Source organism: Phyllobates terribilis, unplaced genomic scaffold, assembly GCF_046119375.1.
Source record: "Phyllobates terribilis strain yellow unplaced genomic scaffold, ASM4611937v1 Scaffold_10__3_contigs__length_209671492, whole genome shotgun sequence".
NCBI classification, from domain to species: domain Eukaryota; kingdom Metazoa; phylum Chordata; class Amphibia; order Anura; family Dendrobatidae; genus Phyllobates; species Phyllobates terribilis.
This window is the reverse complement of record NW_027362770.1, coordinates 128,859,121-128,883,844: the sequence shown is the minus strand read 5'-3', so window position 1 is coordinate 128,883,844 and position 24,724 is coordinate 128,859,121. Positions and strand designations below refer to the sequence as shown.

The 24,724-nt window shown below is 44.2% G+C and overlaps 1 protein-coding gene across 3 annotated transcripts in view; it reads right to left on the bottom strand.

Moving 5' to 3' along the window:
* RNF213 (ring finger protein 213) overlaps nt 1-24,724 on the bottom strand; it is a 271,043-nt gene that overhangs the window by 200,808 nt on the left and 45,511 nt on the right. For 2 of the 3 annotated variants that reach the window (XM_073649777.1, XM_073649776.1), the window contains exons 3-6: nt 22,576-22,754; nt 10,754-12,028; nt 9,749-9,840; nt 8,142-8,300 (exon numbers count right to left, since the gene is read on the bottom strand). In XM_073649777.1, coding sequence (XP_073505878.1) covers nt 8,142-8,300; nt 9,749-9,840; nt 10,754-12,028; nt 22,576-22,754 — 1,705 coding nt within the window. The remainder of the gene's footprint in view (nt 1-8,141; nt 8,301-9,748; nt 9,841-10,753; nt 12,029-22,575; nt 22,755-24,724) is intronic. The other variant, XM_073649778.1, reaches the window with a different exon arrangement.

Genomic DNA, 24,724 nt, shown 5'->3' with positions numbered 1-24,724 from the left:
TGGCGGCAGTGTGTTGCGGTGTCTCCTGTTCCCGGCGTTTTTGGTGAGCTTCCGCATCCTGGGCTTGTCTGGCGGCAGTGTTTTTCGGTGTCTCCTGTTCCCGGCGTTTTTTTTGAGCTTCCGCATCCTGGGCTTGTCTTGCGGCAGTGTGTTGCGGTGTCTCCTGTTCCCGGCGTTTTTCGCGAGATTCCGCATCCTGGTCTTGTCTTGTGGCAGTGTGTTGCGGGGTCTCCGGTTCCCGGCGTTTTTTGTGAGATTCGGCATCCTGAGCTTGTCTGGCGGCAGTGTGTTGCGGTGTCTCCTGTTCCCGGCGTTTTTGTTGAGCTTCCGCATCCAGGGTTTGTCTTGCGGCAGTTTGTTGCCGTGTCTCCTGTTCCCGGCGTTTTTGGTGAGATTCCGCATCCTGGGCTTGTCTGGCGGCAGTATGTTGCGGTGTCTCCTGTTCCCGGCGTTTTTTGTGAGTTTCTGCATCCTGGGCTTGTCTGGCGGCAGTATGTTGTGGAGTCTGTTGCTCTCGACGTTGTCGTTTTCTTGCTGCTTCTGCTGCTTTTCGGTCTTCCTCCGTGGCGTATTTTCGCTTACGACCCATTATAAAACAGGAAACATAAAGAAGTATCTCTTCAGCGCGCTGTCACTGGCAGAACGTGTTCAGAAAACCTGACTGAAGTCCCTCGCACAGTCTGACTGAAGTCCCTCGCACAGTCTGACTGAAGTCCCTCGCACAGTCTGACTGAAGTCCCTCGCACAGTCTGACTGAGAAAACCTGCTCAGTACGTTATGAGCATGTTGTGAGTCACATGACCACATGGCCGGAATTAGCCCTGCTATCTCCCGAAGGTGGCGTAGATATTTGAAATGTTGCGGTAATTGGCCGGAGAGCGTGTTTAAATTTGGCGCGGAAATCTGTGATTGGCCCGCGACCAATCATAGAAGCGGGTTTTAAATCTCGCGCGCCGTGTTACTAAGCAGCGGACAGTGTGTTTGAATTCAGCGTTAAAATCTCTGATTGGTCGCGCCCTCCTGAAGCGACCAATCAGCGTATCGTATTGGTGAGGACCGGGAGCGGCTGCCTGTGCGGCTACTTCCGCTCCGAGAAGCCGGGACATGAGCGACTGCTCGCAGCAGAAGTATCCCGACCCGCAGCGCCGCTCCCCGATCCTCCCTTCCGCATGGATGTCAGCGCCGCTGCCTGTGCAGATACTTCAGCTCCGAGAAGCCAGGACATGAGCGGGCGCTGGCAGCAGAAGTATCCGGACCCGCAGCGCCGCTCCCCGGTCCTCCCTTCACATCCTAGCCGCTTATGTCCCCACAGTATCTGCATGGTGTTACAAAGGTCCTGACATTTTTGTTAAAAATCGCTGATTGGTCGCTGGCACTGCCCGCGACCAATCACCGATTTGGGCGCCACATTTAAATATCGGCCGCGACCAATCACCGATCTTGGCGCCACATTTAAACAGCGTCCGCGACCATTCAGCACAGTAGTGTTCAACTTTTGCGGCAAGATCCGTGAATGGTCGCGGTCTTGGCTCGCGACCAATCACCGATTTGTGCGGCACTTTTAAATAGCAGCCGCGACCAATTGGATGTCAGCGCCGCTCCCCGGTCCTCCCTTCACACCCTAGCCGCATGGATGTCAGCGCCGCTGCCTGTGCGGCTACTTCCGCTGCGAGAACCCGGGACATGAGAGGGTGCTCGCAGCAGAAGTATCCCGACCCGCAGCGCCGCTCCCCGGTCCTTCCTTGACACCCTAGCCGCTGATGTCCCCACAGTATCCGCATGGTGTTACAAAGGTCCGAACATTTGTGTTAAAAATCGCTGATTGGTCGCTGGCGCTGCCCGCGACCAATCACCGATTTGGGCGCCACATTTAAATATCGGCCGCGACCAATCACGGTTCTTGGCTCCACATTCAAACACCGCTGTGCTGATTGGTCGCGGACGCTATTTAAATGTGGCGCCAAAAATCGGTGATTGGTCGCCGATACTGGTCGCGACCAATCAGCACAGCGGTGTTTAAATGTGTAGCCAAGATCGGTGATTGGTCGCTGAGCTCCGTCCCGTAGATGAGCAGCTAACGGCCGCCATCTTTTTTCAGAAATCCCGCGGCGCTGATTGGCCGCTGCCGGACCAATGAGCGACGCGGGATTTCCTGGACAGACAGACAGACGGGATAAGACAATTATATATATAGATTTGCAATGATTTCTCTAATAGAATTAATAAGACCATAAGTCTATTGTTTACCTGTGTTGCCATCATTTGGAGCTCTAGTCCTTCTTTTTACCAGTACGTGTTCCTGATTTTAAATCATTTTTTTTTAAAATGACTTCCTAACAAAAAATTATGTTTTATGAGTAATCACTTGTCGCTTCTAGTTTTTGCCGGGATGAAACCAGACACCTGAAGAGTCTATGTTTAAAATTAATATCAATAAGAAGTGCTGCAGAAATATTAAGGGCCATTTTGTAAAGGGGACAATTAGTGTAATATATCATATACCTGTATTATATGTATATATTTCTTACAGAGACATACAGTGGGTACGGAAAGTATTCAGACCCCTTTAAATTTTTTACTCTTTGTTTCATTGCAGCCATTTGGAAAAGTCTAAAAAGTTCATTTTTTTCCTCATTAAAGTACACTCTGCACCCCATCTTGACTGAAAAAAAAAACAGAAATGTAGACATTTTTGCAAATTTATTAAATAAGAAAAATTGAAATTTCACATGGTCATAAGTATTCAGACCCTTTGCTCAGACACTCATATTTAAGTCACATGTGATCCTCCTTGAGATGGTTCTACTCCTTCATTGGAGTCCAGCTGTGTTTAATTAAACTGATAGGACTTGATTTGGAAAGGCACACACCTGTCTATATAAGATCTCACAGCTCACAGTGCATGTCAGACCAAATGAGAATCATGAGCTCAAAGGAACTGCCCAAGGAGCTCAGAGACAGAATTGTGGCAAGGCACACATCTGGCCAAGGTTACGAAAGAATTTCTGCATTACTCAAGGTTCCGAAGAGCACAGTGGCCTCCATAATCCTTAAATGGAAGAAGTTTGGGACCAACAGAAGTCTTCCTAGACCTGGCCGTCCAGCCAAACTGAGCAATCGTGGGAGGAGAGACTTGGTGAGAGAGGTAAAGAAAAATCCCAAGATCACTGTGGCTGAGCTCCAGAGATGCAGTACGGAGATGGGAGAAAGTTCCACAAAGTCAACTATCACTGCAGCCCTCCACCAGTGGGGCCTTTATGGCAGAGTGGCCCGACGGAAGCCTCTCCTCAGTGCAAGAAATATGAAAGCCCGCATAGAGTTTGCTCAAAAACACATGAAGGACTCCCAGACTATGAGAAATAAGATTCTTTGGTCTGATGAGACGAAGATAGAACTTGTTGGTGATAATTCTAAGCGGTATGTGTGGAGAAAACCAGGCACTACTCATCCCATGCCCAATACAATCCCAACAGTGAAACATGGTGGTGACAGTATCATGCTATGGGGGTGTTTTTCGGCTGCAAGGACAGGACAACTGGTTGCAATTGAAGGAAACATGAATGCGGCCTAGTACAGAGATATCCTGGATGAAAACCTCTTCCAGAGTGCTCTGGACCTCAGACTTGGCCGAAGGTTCACCTTCCAACAAGACAATGACCCTAAGCACACAGCTAAAATAACAAAGGAGTGGCTTCAGAACAGCTCTGTGAGCATTCTTGACTGGCCCAGCCAGAGCCCTGACCTAAACCCAATTGAGCATCTCTGGCGAGAACTGAAAATGGTTGTCCACCAACGTTCACCATCCAAACTGACGGAACTGGAGAGGATCTGCAAGGAAGAATGGCAGAGGATCCCGAAATCCAGGTGTGAAAAACTTGTTGCATCATTCCCAAGAAGATTCATAGCTGTACTAGCTCAAAAGGGTGCTTCTACTCAATACTGAGCAAAGGGTCTGAATACTTATGACCATGTGATGTTTCAGTTTTTCTTTTTTAACAAATTTGCAAAAATGTCTACATTTCTCTTTTTTTTTCAGTCAAGATGGGGTGCAGAGTGTGCTTTAATAAGAAAAAAAAAATGAGCTTTTTAGAATTTACCAAATGGCTGCAAAGAAACAAAGAGTGAAAAATTTAAAGGGGTCTGAATACTTTCCGTACCCACTGTATTTGGAGAATGGTGGGCTCAATGTCATTGTGCAGGAACTGTGTGTGTGTGTGTGTGTGTGTGTGTGTGTGTGTGTGTGTGTGTGTGTGTGTGTGTGTGTGTATGTGTATGTGTGTATATATATATATATTATATATATATCTACTATATAATCGGCTTATCCCGTCTGTCTGTCCGTCCAGGAAATCCCGCGTCGCTGATTGGCAGCGACGCGGGATTTCAGAACAAGTCGGGAGATAGCAGGGCTGACTCCGCCCATGTGGTCATGTGACTCACCAACTACCCATGAACATGTTTTGTCAGTCACAGTGTGTGATGTACTTCTGTCACGTTTAATGAATACGTTCTGTCAGTCACAGTGCGACATAGTTCAGTAACATTTACTAAATACAGTCAGTCACAGTGTGATGTACTTCTGTAACGTTTCATTCACCCTGGTACGCGGAACAGCAGACCCCTGGCTGCGGCCGCAAATAGTCGTGATGTAAACGGAAGAAAGAGCCGGCCGGGGGAAATACGTGCTGGCTGTGCGTCGTCAGCGATGTTGTCACAAGCAGGATTGACAACATGACGTAATGACAAAATTCATTAGGGGCCCCGGGGGGATACATTGGGGGGTTAATTTAAAGTAGTGCACAACCCATTTAAACACTGCTTCTCTGATTAGTAGCGCCCGGTCAGCCGCATGCATATTCTAGAATAACCGATGCATTAATATACATATACATATACACACACCGGGTTAACCCAAGTCCATAACAATGGTTGCCGTGGGCAACAGCCGCACGGGGCCGCTCAGAGCCTGACGGGTGCAGAGCCTTCCCAGGCGTGGGTTCAGCTACTCACAGCCCCGCCGAGCTTCCCTGCTGTGCTCCTAGCAGGTACCAACACTGAACACCACTAATCCTTAATGCAGCGTTTTTAAAGGACCTGTGGCAAGAGCCACTGGAAAACCCGGGTTGGAGGGAGGAGGCCGCCCCACTGCCTTCCTGTAACCTCCTCCAAGAAACGAAGGCCCTGCTGGGTTTTACTAATCTGCCTTAGCCAGACAGCCTGACCAGGTCAATGCTCACCTTCATTCCTGCATTGCAGCCGCAGGTGTGTCTGTGACTGCAATGCACTTCAATGGATTTAATAGGTCTCTGTACACATTCTGGGGGATATATAACAACTATGAAAATTGTACATTCACACTGAAGGCATCAAAACTATGAATTAACACATGTGGAATTATATACTTAACAAAAAAGTGTGAAACAACTGAAAATATGTCTTCTATTCTAGGTTCTTCAAAGTAGCCACCTTTTGCTTTGATGACTGCTTTGCACACTCTTGGCATTCTCTTCATGAGCTTCAAGAGGTAGTCACCGGAAATGGTCTCCCAACAATCTTGAAGGCGTTCCCAGGGATGATTAGCACTTGTTGGCCCTTTTGCTTTCACTCTGCGGTCCCGCTCACCCCAAACCATCTCGATTGGGTTCAGGTCTGGTGACTGTGGAGGCCAGGTCATCTGGCATAGCATAGCACCCCATCACTCTCCTTCTTGGTCAAATAGCCCTTACACAGCCTGGAGGTGTGTTTGGGGTCATTGTCCTGTTGAAAAATAAATGATGGTCCAACTAAACGCAAACCGGATGGAATAGCATGCCTCTGCAAGATGCTGTGGTAGCCATGCTGGTTCAGTATACCTTCAATTTTGAATAAATCCCGAACAGTGTCACCAGCAAAGCACCCCCACACCATCACACCTCCTCCTCCATGCTTCACGGTGGGAACCAGGCATGTAGAGTCCATCCGTTCACCTTTTCTGCGTCGCACAAAGACACGGTGGTTGGAACCAAAGATCTCAAATTTGGACTCATCAGACCAAAGCACAGATTTCCACTGCTCTAATGTCCATTCCTTGTGTTCTTTAGCCCAAACAAGTCTCTTCTGCTTGTTGCCTGCCCTTAGCAGTGGTCTCCTAGCAGCTATTTGCCATGAAGGCCTGCTGCACAAAGTCTCCTCTTAACAGTTGTTGTAGAGAGGTGTCTGCTGCTAGAACTCTGTGTGGCATTGACCGGGTCTCTAATCTGAGCTGCTGTTAACCTGCGATTTCTGAGGCTGGTGACTCGGGTAAACTTATCCTCAGAAGCAGAGATGACTCTTGGTCTTCCTTTCCTGGGGCGGTCTTCATGAGAGCAAGTTTCTTTGTAGCACTTGATGGTTTTTGCAACTGCACTTGGGGACACATTCAAAGTTTGCCCAATTTTTCGGACTGACTGACCTTCATTTCTTAAAGTAATGATGGCCACTCGTTTTTCTTTACTTAGCTGCTTTTTTTCTTGCCATAATACAAATTCTAACAATCTATTCAGTAGGACTATCAGCTGTGTATCCACAAGACTTCTGCACAACACAACTGATGGTCCCAACCCCATTTTTAAGGCAAGAAATCCCACTTATTAAACCTGACAGGGCACACCTGTGAAGTGAAAACCATTTCCGGTGACTACCTCTTGAAGCTCATCAAGAGAATGCCAAGAGTGTGCAAAGCAGTCATCAAAGCAAAAGGTGGCTTCTTTGAAGAACCTAGAATATAAGACATATTTTCAGTTGTTTCACACTTTTTTGTTAAGTATATAATTCCACATGTGTTAATTCATAGTTTTGATGCCTTCAGTGTGAATGTAAAATTTTCAAAGTCATGAAAATACAGAAAAATCTTTAAATGAGAAGGTGTGTCCAAACTTTTGGTCAGAACATCGGAGATCACTGGGACCGGAAGTGACAGTGACTCTCCGGCGCCAGCACATAAGAAAATTGAAATCACTGCCCTGAGAACAGTGCACAGAACAGATGGCAGGTAGAATGCGCAGGCGCGGGATTTCAGGCTGCGCACCTGATGTCAAAGGCAAGCAGGGAAGAAAGGGGAGCAGAAATCTAACATAAGAGAGAGGAGGCAGTCTTATCTTCCGGGCAGCGTACGCCCCATAGCCTGGAAGATCAAAACAGATAAGGATGATTTTTAAAGAACAAGGCATCATCCAGGTGGCATAGAGATATGACTAGTTTCAGCTTTATACAACCTGTATGACCACATTATTACCTAAAAACGCTGAAATGGGATGACAGATACCCTTTAAGTGGTGAAAAGAAATCCAAAATTTGTAGAAAAAAAAATTGTTTTGTATTTTTTGTTTCTGACATCCATAACTTTTTTTTTGTATTTTTCCCATCAATGGAGCTATGTGAAAGCTTGTTTTTGTGTGATTTTCTTTTACCCCAAACACACTTCAAGACCCCCCCAGAAATGAATGGAAATAAAGCACTGGAGCTTTCCGAAAAGGCAACAATGAGTCTGGATCTAAATCCATTTATGTTGTTCCAATACACGCCAAGGAAACAAACATGTGTATAATAAAGCATGTGCAATTGGAATAATTTTCTGGGATAAATGCTGCATTTTCTGGAAGCGTTGCAAGGGTGCCAATACGTGACTGTGTGAATGAAGATATTAAACTATTAATAATGATCAAATTACCATCAGATCTTCAAGAACAAGTTTTTAAAACACCAATTGTTAAAAAGACCATGTAAATTTTTTACAAAGTTATCTAGTAAACACAGATTAATTCATAACATCATCAGAAATGTTAACTATAGCAAAAAGAAATGGCAATCCCACCACAACAAGGTGTACTCAATCAGGATAGTCCCTAACTCTTGTAGTTCACCTCACTATGTGCCAGCAGGCCTCAAAATAGATGGGGGCAGAGCAGGATGCAGGTCAGACTGTTTTGCACCTGTCTGTGGAAAGCTATATAGACAAAAGGCACAGTCCAAAAAAGGGAGCCATAACCCTGTGTGTACGAAGTACAAAAAACTAAAGCAAACCAAATAAATGGGTCGGCACACATGTTGGCCTAAGTGCAATGTGTAGGTACACATTCACACTGTGGCCATTTAACAGACAGAAATGTAGCTATGTGACTTACTTTGCAAAATGCATGTCACAAACGGCAGCTTTCCAATTTGTAAATCCTTTCATATTTTCAGCTCTAACTATCACTTTATCTTCATTCACTTTGAGACCAAAATCCTTAGACACAACAACATGAAAGTAAATTGTGATTTGGTTTTCAAGATCCCGTTCCCTGCAAAGAAATGAATGAATGTTAACCACATGGAAAATATACTCAATGGTTTTAAAGCAACAGGTTTATACTTGTACATATGGCCTCATGTAAAAAAAAAAAAAAAAAAGTCAATCTGATCATCGCTTTCATATTCTGTTTGGATGATATTCATATCTATGTCTGTGCTAGCTCTCATCTTCCTAGTACAACTGTCCACAAAGTTTAGATCTAATGACTCCTAGCAAGTTTTAAATGTACAAATTAATTAAGAGGAGTGCTAAAAGTATGAATCTATCGATTATGATTTCTTGCCTGTTCGTCGAGGTTTGTTCCAAATATATTAAAGGGAATCTGTTAGCAGATTTTTGCTATGTAATCTGAGAGCAGTATGGTGTAGGAGCAGAAAAATGCTGCTCTCGGATTACATAACAAAAACCTGTGAGCAGATTCCCAGTAAAGGACTATGCCTCCTTTGATAAATTTGTTGCAAAACAGGAAATATTAATTACATTAAAGGGGTATTCCCATCTCCAATATACTATCCCAATGTGTAGTAGGTGTAATAATAATATTAGCCAATATCTCCAATTAGAAATGTAGTATAGTTCTTCTGATAAGCTATGTCTCTTACCCCATGTGCAGGGCATTGCAGTAGCTTAATGGTAGTAACCATAGATATCTAACAACTAAATGTCACTATATGGGTGGTCGTAACCATAAATACCGAAGCTACCGCAATGACCTGCACTTGGGGTAAGCGGCATTGTGAATCAGAAGAACTATCCTACATTTCTAATTGGAGGTATTTGCTAATATTATTAATATTACACTTACTACATAATGGGACAGGATAGTGAAGATGGGAATACCCATTTAAGTCAATATTAGCCACCCCTCGTGGGTCACATTACATGACATATCACATTTGATTGGTTGTTCAGTTTCATCCTATTTTGATAGCAAATGAGAAAATGCTGTACTTTTACCGATTTTTGCTTACTCCTACTGAACATGTGATATTTTTTTTTTCTGACAGTTGGCTTATACATTGAAAAACCCTAAGGCGCAGTTCACAAAGGTGTTTTGAATTTGGTTTCTCTGCTCATATCCGAGAAAACAGAGAAACAGAATTCATTTGAAAAACACGTCCGTTATAAAACTGTTGCAAACTGAAACTAAAGGGCCCCATTGACTATGATTGGGTCCATCTGATCGGATTTCCATTTTGTATTAGTTTTTCAATGTGCAGACTGCAAAACACAATCCAGACGGAGCCCATTATAGTCAATGAGGCCCTTCTGCTTCAGTCTGAATCCGCTTTGTATCAGTCTATTTTACCACATGATTTCAGCTTTCCTATTCCTAAAGTGGAACAGAGAAACAGAACTGAAAAAAACGGTGAGAACACGGACTAATGAAGAACAACAAAAAAAAAAGTATTGGAAAGATTGACAAATTGATAATACCTTATAGCTGCATGATCTGTTGCTTGACTACTTGATGTCTTTCTTTTTTCTTCACTATGTTGTTTCTCTGCTTTTTCCACTTTCTGCATCTGCTACAGTGATTGAGAAGATTGTATTTTATTTTTAAATTTCTCATCTCATAAAAATCTTTCTAAATCTCAAAACTGTGTAGCAAAGTTTGATAAATACATTTGTATTTAAATTGGAATACACCCAGTCTTGGACTGGCCCTCAGCAGTACAGGAGAATCCTCCGGTAGGCCACTGTGGAAGAGAGGACCACCACCCTCTTATATGAGCAGTACTTGACACAATATACTTGAATCACTATGTACAGACAAAGGCAGCGTCTTATTCATTTAACAACGTACCCAGTTCATGGTTATATACATTTGTGATTGAGGATAATGTCACATTTGCATGTAGCTGAAAAGTGGGGCCCTGGAGTTGGTTACTGGTGGGCCCTCAGTAACCCAGTCAGACACTGAATACACCAAAGAAAGAAGATAGCCAGAGTGTGCATGCATGGATGGATGATTATCTGCGGAGTGAAAATGTTCATTGGTGGATATCCGCTGTGTGTGAATGTTTGAGGAGATATCTGCATGGTACATGTCTGCGTGGGTGGATTCTGTCTCACAACATGACTATCTATATGTGTTACCATCCACGGTTATGATAACTGTTACCGACTGTCAGAAGGAAATACTCTAATGAATTTTTATCATGAGAAATTGGGGTAATGTTGATGCCTTTATTCTTGCAGTAAATCTTGATTACCTCCAATTTAAGGTATGGTTAGCTTTGTAATAGGAACCGCCCCATCTGGAGAATTGTGTGTATGTGTGAGTACAGGAGGTCTGCATGGGCTGAATTTCCGTCTCAGTCTGGCTCTGGGATGGGCACATTTGTAGCGAGGAATAATGTGTAATCATGGAATTACAGGCTGTATATTCAGAATACAGCAAACATTACTAACAATCTCATACCATGAATATGGACCTACCTCAGAGTTTTTAGATTCTTGTTTGTGCTGTGCTTTATTTTCACCTTTTTTGTTTTTCTCGTCTTGCATTTTGGTATTTTTAGTCTCTTTCTTAGTGTTCTTATTCTTCTTCTCATCATTGTCCTTATTTGGGGGATTTGCATTTGGCTCCCTTACATCTTTTTTATTATCACTGTCATTTTTAGGATCCTTTCCTGTTTGGTCATTTTTGTTTTTTCTTGAAGCATTTTTAGGAGTGTTTTCATTAATGCCATCGTTATCATTGGCACTGGTGGTCTCTTTTTGCATATCAGCTTCTTGTGCTGCAGCAGACATTTTGTTAGAATTATTATTTTCTCCTGTTAGTTTATTGGTCACATCCATATTTTGTTCCTCTGAGTTATTTTTGCCTTGGGGAATATCCTTCTCCTTTCCATCTATCATTCTGGACTGTGGTTCATTGGGTAGAACTGTCTCGATCAACCCGACCTTGTTCCTGTTTTCAGATCCCTCGGTACTTGTAGTCTTTTTACCTGGACCAGTAGTAGGATCTTTAGACTTCTCTAAACAGACCTGATCAATGACTTTGTCCTTCTGGTCAGAGCCCTCAGTGCTAGAAAGCTTATCATTTCCTTTTATATCAGGACCAGTAGTTGATTCCTTAGACTTCTCTGAATGGACATGATCTACAACCTTGTCCCCATTTTCAGAACCCACAATGCAAGCAGGTTTATCCTTTCCTTTTTTACCAGGACCAGCAGTTTGATCTTCAGACTTCTCTAAACCAACCTTGTCCCTATTTTCACAGTCTTTATTGCTTGTGGTTCTGTCATTTGCCATCATAGTAGGGCTAGTGGTCACATTTTCAGACTCTGCTGGGTTTTGCTTCTCATCTGGTTGACTCCCGTCATGACATTTGGTTTGTGTTAGTTTCCCTAAAGTAACTGAATTACTTGATACTACTTGGCTTTCAGTACTTTGTGTCACTTTATCAGTCAGTTCCTTCCCGCTGGACTCTTCATTTCCCTCTCGTTTCTCCGACTTCTCTCCCTCATTTTCCTGTTCGGTGGTTTCCATCGATTCTTGTATTTCTTTGGTTGTTTGCTTAGATTCCTTTATCTCTGAAACCTTCTGTACAGCTGCTGTGACAGAGTTGTTTTCAGCACACACCTGGAGGCTCTTACATTCACCTTCTTCATCACTAGCACTATCAATATCTTTGGGTTCGTCCAACGTTGCGGGAAGAGATGCAAATTCACTGGAATCTCCTTTTTTCTTCTTTTTCTTGTTCCTTTTCTGTACAATATAGAATTATAGCATATTTCAAGAAATTTGAAGAAATACAAGATAGACATTTGATTCTTAAAATTCCCATATCTTCCCTTTGGTTTCTTGGAATTATGTCTGTCTGCCCTAGAACAAGGGGATGATTGCTGCTTCATCATTCCCCAATTTCAATACTTAACATCTCCTAACTCCTATTTCTTTTCATTGCTACAAAAAGCCACTTAGGATATTAAAGGGGTTGTTGACTACTAGGGGACAACCCCTTCTTAAACTAATGTTCGGCCCCGAAAAAATAAAAACACCTATACTCACTTCCCATGCTGGCTCCATTCCGGCGGTGTCAGCACTCGCGGTCCCGGGGCTGTGATGCGGTGGAATGACACGTGATGTCCGGCGCCCAATCAGTGCAGGTGTCATCGACTCCGCCTTCTGACAAACTGAATATGAAGAGGAAGCCAGGGCATCACTTGTCACAACATGAGAGCCCCGGATTGCGAACACTGACACGACTGGAACGGAGCCGACACGGGAGGGGAGTATAGGGCCGAACACCAAGTTTAAGAAGAGGTTGTCCTAATAGTGGACAACACCTTTAAAAAGCCTGTAAACTCTGCTGAAGTATAATTAGAATCTTCTCCTTTCCATAAATTACACTGATAATTGTCCAGTGTAAGTAGAGAATCATAGATAAATAAGTGATTAAAGTTGAGAAAAGTTTGAAGACTTGTGTTTCAAACGTTTTGATTGCCAATTTTGACGTTTAGATTTTTTTTTTCATTACAACATTTACTATATTAGTCCAAAGTTTCAATTTTAGCTTTTGATAGATTGGACATTTAGAGAGGCTGCAATGCCTAATACGAATGTATAGTTTTTAATTGTTTTTCTCTTAAATTGGGAAAAGTTTGGTGTTAGTGATTTGAATATTTATGTCTTTTTTTTTTTACTTTTAAATTTTTTTATAGTCTTGCAGTATATATAAAAAAAAAAATCACATTCTACTACAGCTAGGATTCACAGGAGGACCATAATAGGAGCAATGGGATCCTTCAGCAGGACCCTGTCAACCACGCTAAGCCATCGGCACACTGAACAAACACATCATGGGGGTGAAAATGTTCTCCTGGAACTGATAATAATAATATAATAATAATAATAGTTTATTTTTATAGCGCCAACATATTCCGCAGCACTTTACAAATTTTAGGGGGGACTTATACAGACAATACAGAATAAGCATATCTCATATCGAACGGAGTGAGGGCCCTGCTCGCAAGCTTACAGTCTATGAGGAAGTGGGGGAGACACAAAAGGTAAAAAGTACATATATTGTATAATGCAGCCTTGATATACTGAATAGGATAAATAATAATACATGGACTGGTCGCCAGCCAGTATGTGTGCAGTCCTGACAGAGGCTTTTATGTGCATGGTTGGTTTGAACCCGAAGTTGAAGAAGATTTTAATATGGGGGAAAGCTGGGATGGACAGAGTGTGTTTAGGTGATACGCCAGTCTAAAGAAATGTGTTTTTAGGGTTCGCTTGAAACTGTGGGTATTGGGAATTAATCGAACTGTCCTGGGTAGTGCATTCCAGAGAATTGGCGCAGCACACGAGAAATCTTGGAGACGGGAGTGGGAAGTTCGGATTATGGAGGATTTTAGTTTCAAGTCATTTGCAGAACGGAGGGCACGTGTAGGGTGGTAGACTGAGACAAGGGAGGAGATGTAGGGGGGTACTGAAGCATGGAACGCTTTGTGGGTAAGCGTGATAAGTTTAAAACGAACTCTATATTGGATGGGCAACCAATGCAATGACTGGCACAGGGAAGAGGCATCTGAGTAGCGGTTGGCGAGGAATATGATCCTGGCTGCTGCGTTCAGGACGGATTGGAGAGGGGAGAGTTTAGTAAGAGGGAGACCGATTAGTAGAGCGTTGCAATAGTCAAGACGAGAATGAATAAGAGCGACAGTAAGAGTTTTTGCCGAGTCAAAGGTGAGAAAAGTCCTGATTCTTGAGATGTTTTTGAGGTGTAGATGACATGAACGAGCGAGTGATTTGATGTGAGGAGTGAAAGAAAGATCTGAATCAAAAATGACCCCAAGACAGCGGGCTTGTAGCTGGGGAGTAATGGTTGAGCCACAAACGGAGATGGCAATATCGGGCACAGGTAGATTAATGGAGGGAGGAAAGACGAGTAGTTCAGTTTTTGACAGATTCAGTTTTAGGTAGAGGGAGGACATAGTGTTAGACACAGCAGAAAGACAATCACTGGTCTTTTGTAGTAATGCAGGGATGATGTCCGGAGCAGAGGTGTATAATTGGGTGTCATCAGCATAGAGATGGTACTGAAAACCGAATCTACTGATTGTTTGTCCAATAGGAGCGGTGTATAAGGAGAAAAGAAGGGGGCCTAGGACTGATCCTTGAGGAACCCCGACAGTAAGAGGAAGTAGGGAGGAGAAGGAGCCGGCAAAAGACACAGAGAAGGAGCGGTCAGAGAGATAAGAGGAGAACCAGGAGAGAACCGTGTCCTTGAGGCCAATAGTGCGGAGCATAGTGAGGAGGAGCTGGTGATCCACAGTGTCAAATGCTGCAGAGAGATCCAGGAGAATCAGCAGGGAGTAGTGACCATTAGATTTAGCTGTTAGTAGATCATTAGAGACTTTAGTGAGGGCAGTTTCAGTAGAATGTAAAGAGCGGAAACCAGATTGTAAAGGGTCAAGAAGAGAGTTGTCTGAGAGATAGCGGATTAGACGGGAGTGGACCAGGCGTTCCAGGAGTTTAGAGATAAAGGGAAGATTGGAAACAGGTCTGTAGTTGGCCGTGCAGTTCTGGTCGAGGGATGGTTTTTTAAGTAATGGTTGTATGCTGGCGTGTTTAAAAGAAGAGGGAAAGATACCAGATGAGAGGGAAAGGTTGAAAATTTTAGTTAGGTGAGAGGTGACAGCTGGAGCAAGGGACTGAAGGAGATGTGAGGGAATAGGGTCGCTGGTGCAGGTGGTAGGGCGAGAGGATGCAAGGAGCCTGATCACTTCATCTTCCGTGACTGGTTCGAAGTCAGAAAATGAGCAAGATACAATGTGGCGGGGGGGAGCATGCATAACATTTGGGGATTGGGAGAAAATTTCCTGTCGGATATGGTCAATTTTTTCTTTGAAATAGTTAGCCAGATCGTCAGCGCTGAGGTCGGTGGTCGGGGCCTGTGCTGTTTGATTGAGGAGAGAATGAAACGTGTCAAAGAGTCGTTTAGGATTATTGGAAAGTGAGATGATGAGGTTGTTAAAGTAGGTTTGTTTGGAGAGGTGAAGGGCAGAGTTATATGTTTTCAGCATAAATTTATAGTGGAGGAAATCTTCGGGCAGATTTGATTTTCTCCACAGCCGTTCAGCGCACCTGGAGTACCTCTGGAGAAGACGTGTTTGAGGCGTGTGCCAGGGTTGTCGCCGTCTATGCCGAATTGTTCTTTGTGTAGGAGGTGCGGCTTCATCCAGGGCGCATAACATTATTTTGTTATAATGCTTCAATGCAGATTCGGGACATGAGAGGGAGGAGATTGGGGCCAATGATGATTGCAACCTTTTTATAAATTTCTGGGTGTTAATGGCGCGTAAATTTCTATAAGTGTGGACGGTGGGAGTGTCTTGAGTAGAGTCACAGTTCTTGACAGAGAATGAAAGAAGATTATGGTCAGAGAGTGGAAGGGGAGAGTTAGTAAAGTCATGTACTGAGCAAAGCCGGGAGAAGATCAGGTCCAATGTGTTCCCGTCCTCATGTGTAGGAGAATTAGCAAGCTGTGAAAGGCCGAAGGAGGAGGTTAATGATAAAAGATGCGTGGCAGATGGGGAAAGAGGATCGCCAATTGGGATGTTAAAGTCTCCCATGATTATCGTGGGGATGTCGCAGGATAGAAAATTTGTAAGCCAGGCAGCAAAGTGATCCAGGAATTGACGGGGGGGACCTGGGGGGCGATAGACAACCGCCACTCGCAGGGAGAAGGGCCGGTAGAGTCTGACTGTGTGGGCCTCAAAGGACGGGAAGATAAGGGAGGGTACAGGGGGGATAACCTGAAAAGTACATTTTGTTGAAAGAAGCAGACCAACACCTCCACCTGATCTGTTGTCAGGTCGCGGGGTATGAGAGAAATGTAGGCCACCATAGGAGAGAGCTGCAGCGGCGGTGGTGTCCGACTGCTGGATCCAGGTTTCAGTGAGAGCCAGAAGGTTGAGGGAATTAGAGAGGAAAAAGTCATGGATGTAAGAGAGTTTATTACAAGCTGAGCGTGCATTCCAAAGGGCACAGTTGAATGAGACAGAAGATATGCAGGGAATATTAATGAGATTAGCAGGGTTTCTGAATGTAACAGGGAAAGAGTTAGTGTTATTATTACTGGAGGGTCCTGGGTTGGGAGAAATATCACCTGCGACTAATAGAAGGAAGATACAGAGAGTGAGCAGATGATTGAGTGATTTGTGAGAGCGTTTCCTGCGTTGTATGGTGGGAATGAATGGATCTGCGTGGTATAACATTGTGAAGAGAGCATGACAACTGTACATAGGAGAAGAGAGGAGTGAGGGATTAATATGGATGAAGTGTGCCGCATTTGTGGGTGAACGGTGAATGTGGATGATTGAAGCAACCAGAGTATAAATGGCACAGATACAAATGGTGAATACTGTTTGCCAAAAAGATGACCTGGAAGCAAGTTGGTTTAATTGTCTTGCATGTCTTACCTGTCTCCTGCCCTGTCCAACTGCCATTTTCTAACTGCCAGGGCACTTTGCTAAATTATGGCACTTCGATAAAGTATGCATAAATGCTATATGCATAAATGCCCCCGCATAAATGCCTCCCCTTAACTAAGTCTCAATATATAGGGACGTATCTGCTTAGATCTGCACAGATTTAACTCATTAACAATCAATCACTAGCTTAAAAGACAACAGGAGACCATAAAGTGCAGGGAAAAAAAAACAGACTAGTAAACTCGGCATGGATCATAAACTCTTAAAGTAAGTGTGATGACCTTTAAGTATCATGGAATAAAAAAGCTAGAGGAGTGAAAAAATATATACCAGAAATTGATAGGCTGCAGAGCATTGCATGGAGATATAATGCAGTTTTCAGGACAGATCACACAAGCAGTGAAAAATATATACCAGAAATTGATAGGCTGCAGAGCATTGCATGGAGATATAATGCAGTTTTCAGGACAGATCACACAAGCAGTGAAAAATATATACCAGAAATTGATAGGCTGCAGAGCATTGCATGGAGATATAATGCAGTTTTCAGGACAGATCACACAAGCAGTGAAAAATATATACCAGAAATTGATAGGCTGCAGAGCATTGCATGGAGATATAATGCAGTTTTCAGGACAACTGATACGTGGGCAGGATTGTGGGGCCAAAATGCCGCTCTCAGAGATTGACAGCATAACAGCAGCGATTGGTGCTTGCGCCGATCGCTGCTGTTAAGAGGCAGATGCCGGCTATCTAACACACCTGTCATCTTTCCTGTGTGGAGGAGCAGGCTCAGCTCCTGTGACTGCGCCACACACTCTGCCTCGCTCCATTACATACATGGATATCATGGCGTGATAAGGAGTTAAAAGCTAACATTTAAATGATACATTTGGTCTGATACATCTCTAATGGACATTTAAACATACTAAGGGTGACTTACTAATCAATGCACCAGAAATCTTATCGGCCTTGCACCACATTTATTTTACGTTTTAGAAATATTTTACGACATGCTCCACAAAGGGGGATAGCCTACTAGAAAGTGGGGTGTGGACTAACGAGCCACCCCATGCTCCAAAATTACACCACACTTTGGCGTAACCTAGAGAGCCATATTAAGTCAACTAAGAGATAGGTTGTCTAGCCTAATTTACACTAAAAGTTATCACACCTTCAAAGTTATCAGAGTAAACTACTATAACAAATCTGACACATTAACACTTTACTAAAAGTTTAGTAAATCAGGCCCCTGTCAATGAGATCAGATCAACTTATAAACAATAAAGTCATACAGTGGTGGCCAAAAGTATTGGCACCCCTGCAATTCTGTCAGATAATACTCCGTTTCTTCCTTAAAAAGATTGCAATCACAAATTCTTTGGTCTTATTATCTTCATTTAATTTGCTTGCAAGGAAAAAACACAAAAGAGAATGAAGCAAAAATCAAATCATTGATCATTTCACACAAAACTCCAAAAATGGGCCAGACAAAAGTATTGGCACCCTCAGCTTAATACTTGGTTGCACAACCTTTAGCCAAAATAACTGCGAACAACCGCTTCCGGTAACCATCAATGAGTTTCTTACAATGCTCTGCTGGAATTGTAGACCATTCTTCTTTGGCAAACTGCTCCAGGTCCCTGATATTTGAAGGGTGCCTTCTCCAAACTGCCATTTTGAGATCTCTCCACAGGTGTTCTATGGGATTCAGGTCTGGACTCATTGCTGGCCACCTTAGAAGTCTCCAGTGCTTTCTCTCAAACCATTTTATAGTGCTTTTGGAAGATTGTTTTGGGTCATTGTCCTGCTGGAAGACCCATGACCTCTGAGGGAGACCCAGCTTTCTCACACTGGGCCCTACATTATGCTGCAAAATTTGTTGGTAGTCTTCAGACTTCATAATGCCATGCACATGGTCAAGCAGTCCAGTGCCAGAGGCAGCAAAGCAACCCCAAAACATCAGGGAACCTCCGCCATGTTTGACTGTAGGGACCGTGTTCTTTTCTTTGAAAGCCTCTTTTTTTTTCCTGTACACTCTATGTTGATGCTTTTTCCCAAAAAGCTCTACTTTTGTCTCATCTGACCAGAGAACATTCTTCCAAAACGTTTAAGGCTTTCTCAGGTAAGTTTTGGCAAACTCCAGCCTGGCTTTTTTATGTCTCGGGGTAAGAAGTGGGGTCTTCCTGGGGAACCTACCATACAGTCCCTTTTCATTCAGACGCCGACGGATAGTGCGGGTTGACACTGTTGTACCCTCGGACTGCAGGGCAGCTTGAACTTGTTTGGATGTTAGTCGAGGTTCTTTATCCACCATCCGCACAATCTTGCGTTGAAATCTCTCGTCAATTTTTCTTTTCCGTCCACATCTAGGGAGGTTAGCCACAGTGCCATGGGCTTTAAACTTCTTGATGACACTGAGCACGGAAGACACAGGAACATTCAGGTCTTTGGAGATGGACTTGTAGCCTTGAGATTGCTCATGCTTCTTCACAATTTGGTTTCTCAAGTCCTCAGACAGTTCTTTGGTCTTCTTTCTTTTCTCCATGCTCAATGTGGTACACACAAGGACACAGGACAGAGGTGAGGACACAGGTAAGTTACAGGTGCTGTTAATTACATGAATTAGAGAAGCATCACATGATTTTTCAAACAGTGCCAATACTTTTGTCCACCCCCTTTTTTAGGTTTGGTGTGGAATTATATCCAATTTGGCTTTAGGACAATTCTTTTTGTGTTTTTTCATTGAAGACAAATTAAATGAAGATAATAATACCAAATAATTTGTGATTGCAATCATTTTCAGGAAGAAATTGAGTATTATCTGACAGAATTGCAGGGGTGCCAATACTTTTGGCCACCACTGTATATCCAATCAAACCTAATATTTATGCAGAGTAAAACAGATAGTGGCTCCTCCATAATGACCAAAAACAAACTTTGGGAACGAAATTCACTGGTTGTCATGTTTTGGTGAGTATTAACCACTGCTTGCCAGCATAGGCGGATTATAATGAGGGCAATCCGGGCTACCGCCCGGGGCCTCGGGCCTCCAGAGGGCCCGGGGCTCCGGGGTGTCTATGGCCAGATTGCCCTCATTATATGTGCGGCGCCATGGCACATACTGGCAGACAGTGGCAGGGGGGGCCCCCGGACCGCTACCCCAGCAGCGGCGCACGGACGCTGCTTCTTCTCCGGCCGGGCCAGCACTGCAGCAGTTAACTTCCCTGTGCTGGCCGTGTCTCCTAGCTGTGATGTCACGCAGTGCGCGCCCGGCCTGCAGTGCTGCACCGGAGAGGAGCAGGACTGCAGCCGAGCCGGGGGATGGTGAGTCTGTGTGTGTGAGAGAGAGTGTGTGTGTATGTGTGAGAGTGAGTGAGTGAGTGAGTGAGTGTGTGTGCGCAGGCAGATATCATTGTGTGATGTCTGTTTATATGTATTTTTGTGTTTCAAATATGTTTATGCGTGTATGTATATGTTTGGGTGTGCGTGACTGCGTGCGGCCTCCCGCTGTCTCTGGGGGGGGCGCCGTGCGGCCTCCCGCTGTGTATAGATGGCGCCGTGCAGCCTCCCGCTGTGTATAGATGGCGCCGTGCGGCCTCCCGCTGTGTATGGCGCCGTGCGGCCTCCCGCTGTGTATAGATGGCGCCGTGCGGCCTCCCGCTGTGTATAGATGGCGCCGTGCGGCCTCCCGCTGTGTATAGATGGCGCCGTGCGGCCTCCCGCTGTGTATAGATGGCGCCGTGCGGCCTCCCGCTGTGTATAGATGGCGCCGTGCGGCCTCCCGCTGTGTATAGATGGCGCCGTGCGGCCTCCCGCTGTGTATAGATGGCGCCGTGCGGCCTCCCGCTGTGTATAGATGGCGCCGTGCGGCCTCCCGCTGTGTATAGATGGCTACGTGCGGCCTCCCGCTGTGTATAGATGGCTACGTGCGGCCTCCCGCTGTGTATAGTTGGCTACGTGCGGCCTCCCGCTGTGTATAGATGGCTACGTGCGGCCTCCCGCTGTGTATAGATGGCTACGTGCGGCCTCCCGCTGTGTATAGATGGCTACGTGCGGCCTCCCGCTGTGTATAGATGGCTACGTGCGGCCTCCCGCTGTGTATAGATGGCGCCGTACGGCCTCCCGCTGTGTATAGATGGCTACCTGTGCTTAATATTGAGTCATACAATTAATGTAAGGCTATGTGCCCATGATGCAGAAATGCTCCGGATTTTTTCTGAGCGTTTCTGCATCTCCCTGGCAGAAAAAAACGCATGCGGATTGTACATGCGTTTTTCCTGCCAGGGACATGCGTATGTGAAGCGTTCTTCACATGCATTTCTGCATGCGGGTTATCAAGCGATTTTAGCATCACTTGGAACGCGCTTGACAACTTGGTCACACTATATAAATCCATGCAACCGGCATAGATTTATATAGTGTGACCGTAAAAGAATGGTAAAAAATAAATATATACTTACCTTCTGATGGCCTGCCAACGTCAGCGGTCGCGTGACCTGTCACATGACTAAATGACGTCACGGCAGGTCCTTTTCAGACCATCGTGAGCTGCCGGCAAGCCAGGACGCATCGGATAAAGACACCGGGGGCCATCAGAAGGTAAGTATAATATTTATTTTTTATTTTATTCTTTTTTTTTTTTTTACAGGTACTATGGTACCCGGGTCCGGAGGAGAGTCTCCTCTTCTCCAAACTCGGGTACCATCTGCACATTGAAAAGCATGGAATCCGCATGTACAGATGCAGTGATGCGGATTACATGCGTTCCAATGCAAGTCAATGGCGCCGAGCTTCCGCAAAATAATTGGTAGTGCTGCGGATTTTTCCGCAATGATAACCTGCAGCGGAAATTTCCGCAGGATGTGCACAGCACATGCTAATTATCATTGGGGAACATGGCAGACCTTCTACCAAGCGTTTTTTAAGCGTTTCTGCAGTGGAATTGCTTAAAAAACTCATAGTGGGCACACAGCCAAAAAAAAATTATTATACTTAATATTGTGCCCAATTTCACGTGAACTATCACATGATCTATCACAGGGGATCATGGGACATGTGATACATCAGGTGTGTGTGGGTGGGGGGGGGGGGCGAGCCTTCTAAACTGCCCGGGGCCCTTGCTACTATTAATCCACCCCTGCTTGCCAGGATCACCCCCACAAGATTTGCTATTTTTGCCAAATTTTAACTCGTATCACAATTTAGTACCAGTGAGAATCACTCACATCTTTACACTTGCCCACTTTTCCTGTTTTCAACACATCAACTTCAAGAGCTAAATGAATTGTCGCTTAAATGGATCTGTCACCAGGTCTTTGCTATGTAATCTGAGGGCACCATAATAAAAAGGACCCTCATTACGTGATGTGTCACTTACTGGCCTGTGCTTTGCTGCTTCAATACAATCAGTGTTTTATCAGCAGAAGATTATCACCCCAGGACTAGCTGCTTTGTGCCTCCTAGTCCAGCCCTGCCCCAGCACTGATTAGCAGCTGTCTGTCACTATACAATATACACAGAGAACGGCCAATCAGTGGTGTGGGCGGGGTTATACACAGCTCAGTATTCACAGCTCTGCTAGATCTGCAGCAGAAAAAACGGACGATATCATAAGTGCTGCATACAATAAACTAAATGATAAATCACTGGAATCAGGGTTTCTGCTCCTACCTTATGCTGCTGTCAAATTACATAGCAAAAAACTTGCTGACAGATTCCATTTAATACACAGTGTGCCATTTTTTGACCAGTGACATGGTCATAAGAAAATCAGCGTCATTCAGAACACCTGTCAGTGAAGATACATACCTTCCTTTTCTTGTTTGGTGGACCAGTGTCTCCCAGTGACCGAGGCTCCTCATCAGGTATTTTTGTTGACTGGCTACAGACAGTGATGATACTTTCATCTGAAACCAGTTCTTTCCCAGGCTCCAAGTTATCTTCAGTTTGAGAAGTTACATTCTTGTTTATATCCTTTGTAGAGATTTCTGTATCACATTACAACACATATTACATGTTATTAGATATACTGTAAGACAAATATCATACAAATGATTGCAAGTAAGACATATAAATATAAAAGCATCATGCAAGTAAATAAAGTTGCAAATTGCCTCTTCAGAGAGGAAGAGGGCTTGAACTCTAGATCCACCTATTGGAAGTAGCAATCTAGAGTTCTAGTCCACTTCCTCTCTGAAAAAGCAATTTGCATATTAAATTTCCCAGAAGAGTATTGCATGGCCTATAAGTCTCCTTACACTAGCATGTCAGTATGCACATAGAGAGATGTTACCCCTTAGGTTGTGTTCCCACAATGAGCTCTTGAGGCTGCATATTTTCAAATAAAGTCAAAAAAAGCAGTAAAGTGAATGGGATTTATAGAAATCTCATGCCCACTGCACTTCTGTTTTACATAGCCTTAGATCCCAGTAACTAAAGAAGCACATAAGAAGTTTGCAGCTGTAAACACACAGCATAAACATAGCACAGTTGGGATGTCAGTTTCAATAAAAAAAAAAGTGCCCCACACAGATTAGATAAAAGCTGGCCAAACCCACAGATTTCGGCAGGGCTGGTGGCCCATCTGATATGGATGGAGGCCACCTGACTCTCCCTTATCAGATTATTTTCAGGAATTGGGCACCTTAATCTTCTCCATTCCTGGGGCAGAGAGCAGCAAATCCTCGAAGCGCACAGTACATGTACTCGGAGAATTCACAATATAATTTCATATATTGCAATCATGATATTATATTGCACTGTGTACTTACAATTGCTCATTTTGCCTTTCTACCCAGTTAATGCTTCTCCTTTCCATTAGTTCTTTGACATTACGTGATTAAAAACTGACTAGCTGAATCCTTTAAGCTCTATATAGAGTCTCCCTCTAAACAAACTATCTCCTCTCCAATCCATTCTGAATGCAGCAGCCAGGGTGGTATTTTTATCAGGCCGCTTCACCAACGCCTCTACCCTGTGTCAGTCATTGCACTGGTTACCCATTCACCACAGAATACAATACAAACTCATCTCTCTCACCCACAAAGCTCATTTCTGGGTATCACCCCTCCTGTGCCCTCCGTTCTGCAACTGATCTAAGACTAACATCCTCCTTAATCCGAAGCTCGCACCTCTGTCTCCAAGACTTCTCTCGTGCTGCACCAGTTTTCTGGAATGCACTGCCCCAAATGATCAGACTTAAATCTAGCCCCCATGTCTTCAAAAGTGCTTTAAAAACACATCTGTTTAGACAAGCCTATCAACTCAACTCACCAACCTAACTCTCCCCTGTTCCCTCCTAAATGTTAATCTTAATCTGCTCCTGCCTATTCATCTGTCTCCACATCCTCCATGCACCAAATAACACACGGTAACTGCCCTTAGAGAGACAGATACTAGCTGATGACCATGTTCTACCTATTGTGTCCCCCCCCTCCCCATTTCCATATAGATTGTAAGCTTCCGAGCAGGGCCCTCAATCCTCCTGTAACTGTTATACATTGTATTGTTTATCTTGTCTGTACATGTCCCCACTTAATTGTAAAGTGCTGTGGAATATGTTGGCGCTATATAAATAAAAATTATTATTATTAGGAGGTCAATTTTCCCTGTATGAGTCATAATAACTTCAAAAGTCTTTGGCAGAGGGGTGAAGGGAGCAGCTGGGTCAGGAGTTGAAGAGAGGAATGATTCATGCAGGGAGAAGAGACTTCCTGTTTCTACATAGAGCAGAGAATAGAGAAGAATTAACTGGATAGAAAGGGAAAATGAGCAACTGTAAGTATACAGTGCTGTATAATATGATGACTGCAATATATTAAGAGGAAAAACTTTGGTGGGAGGAGGAGTGCTTCTTTAATAGGGATGTGCTCATTCCGCAGTTTCTTTAAAAGGGGTTGTCCACTAATTTATATCCCCCACCCCACCCCCATGTATCCCCCCGGCTCCCCTAAGACTT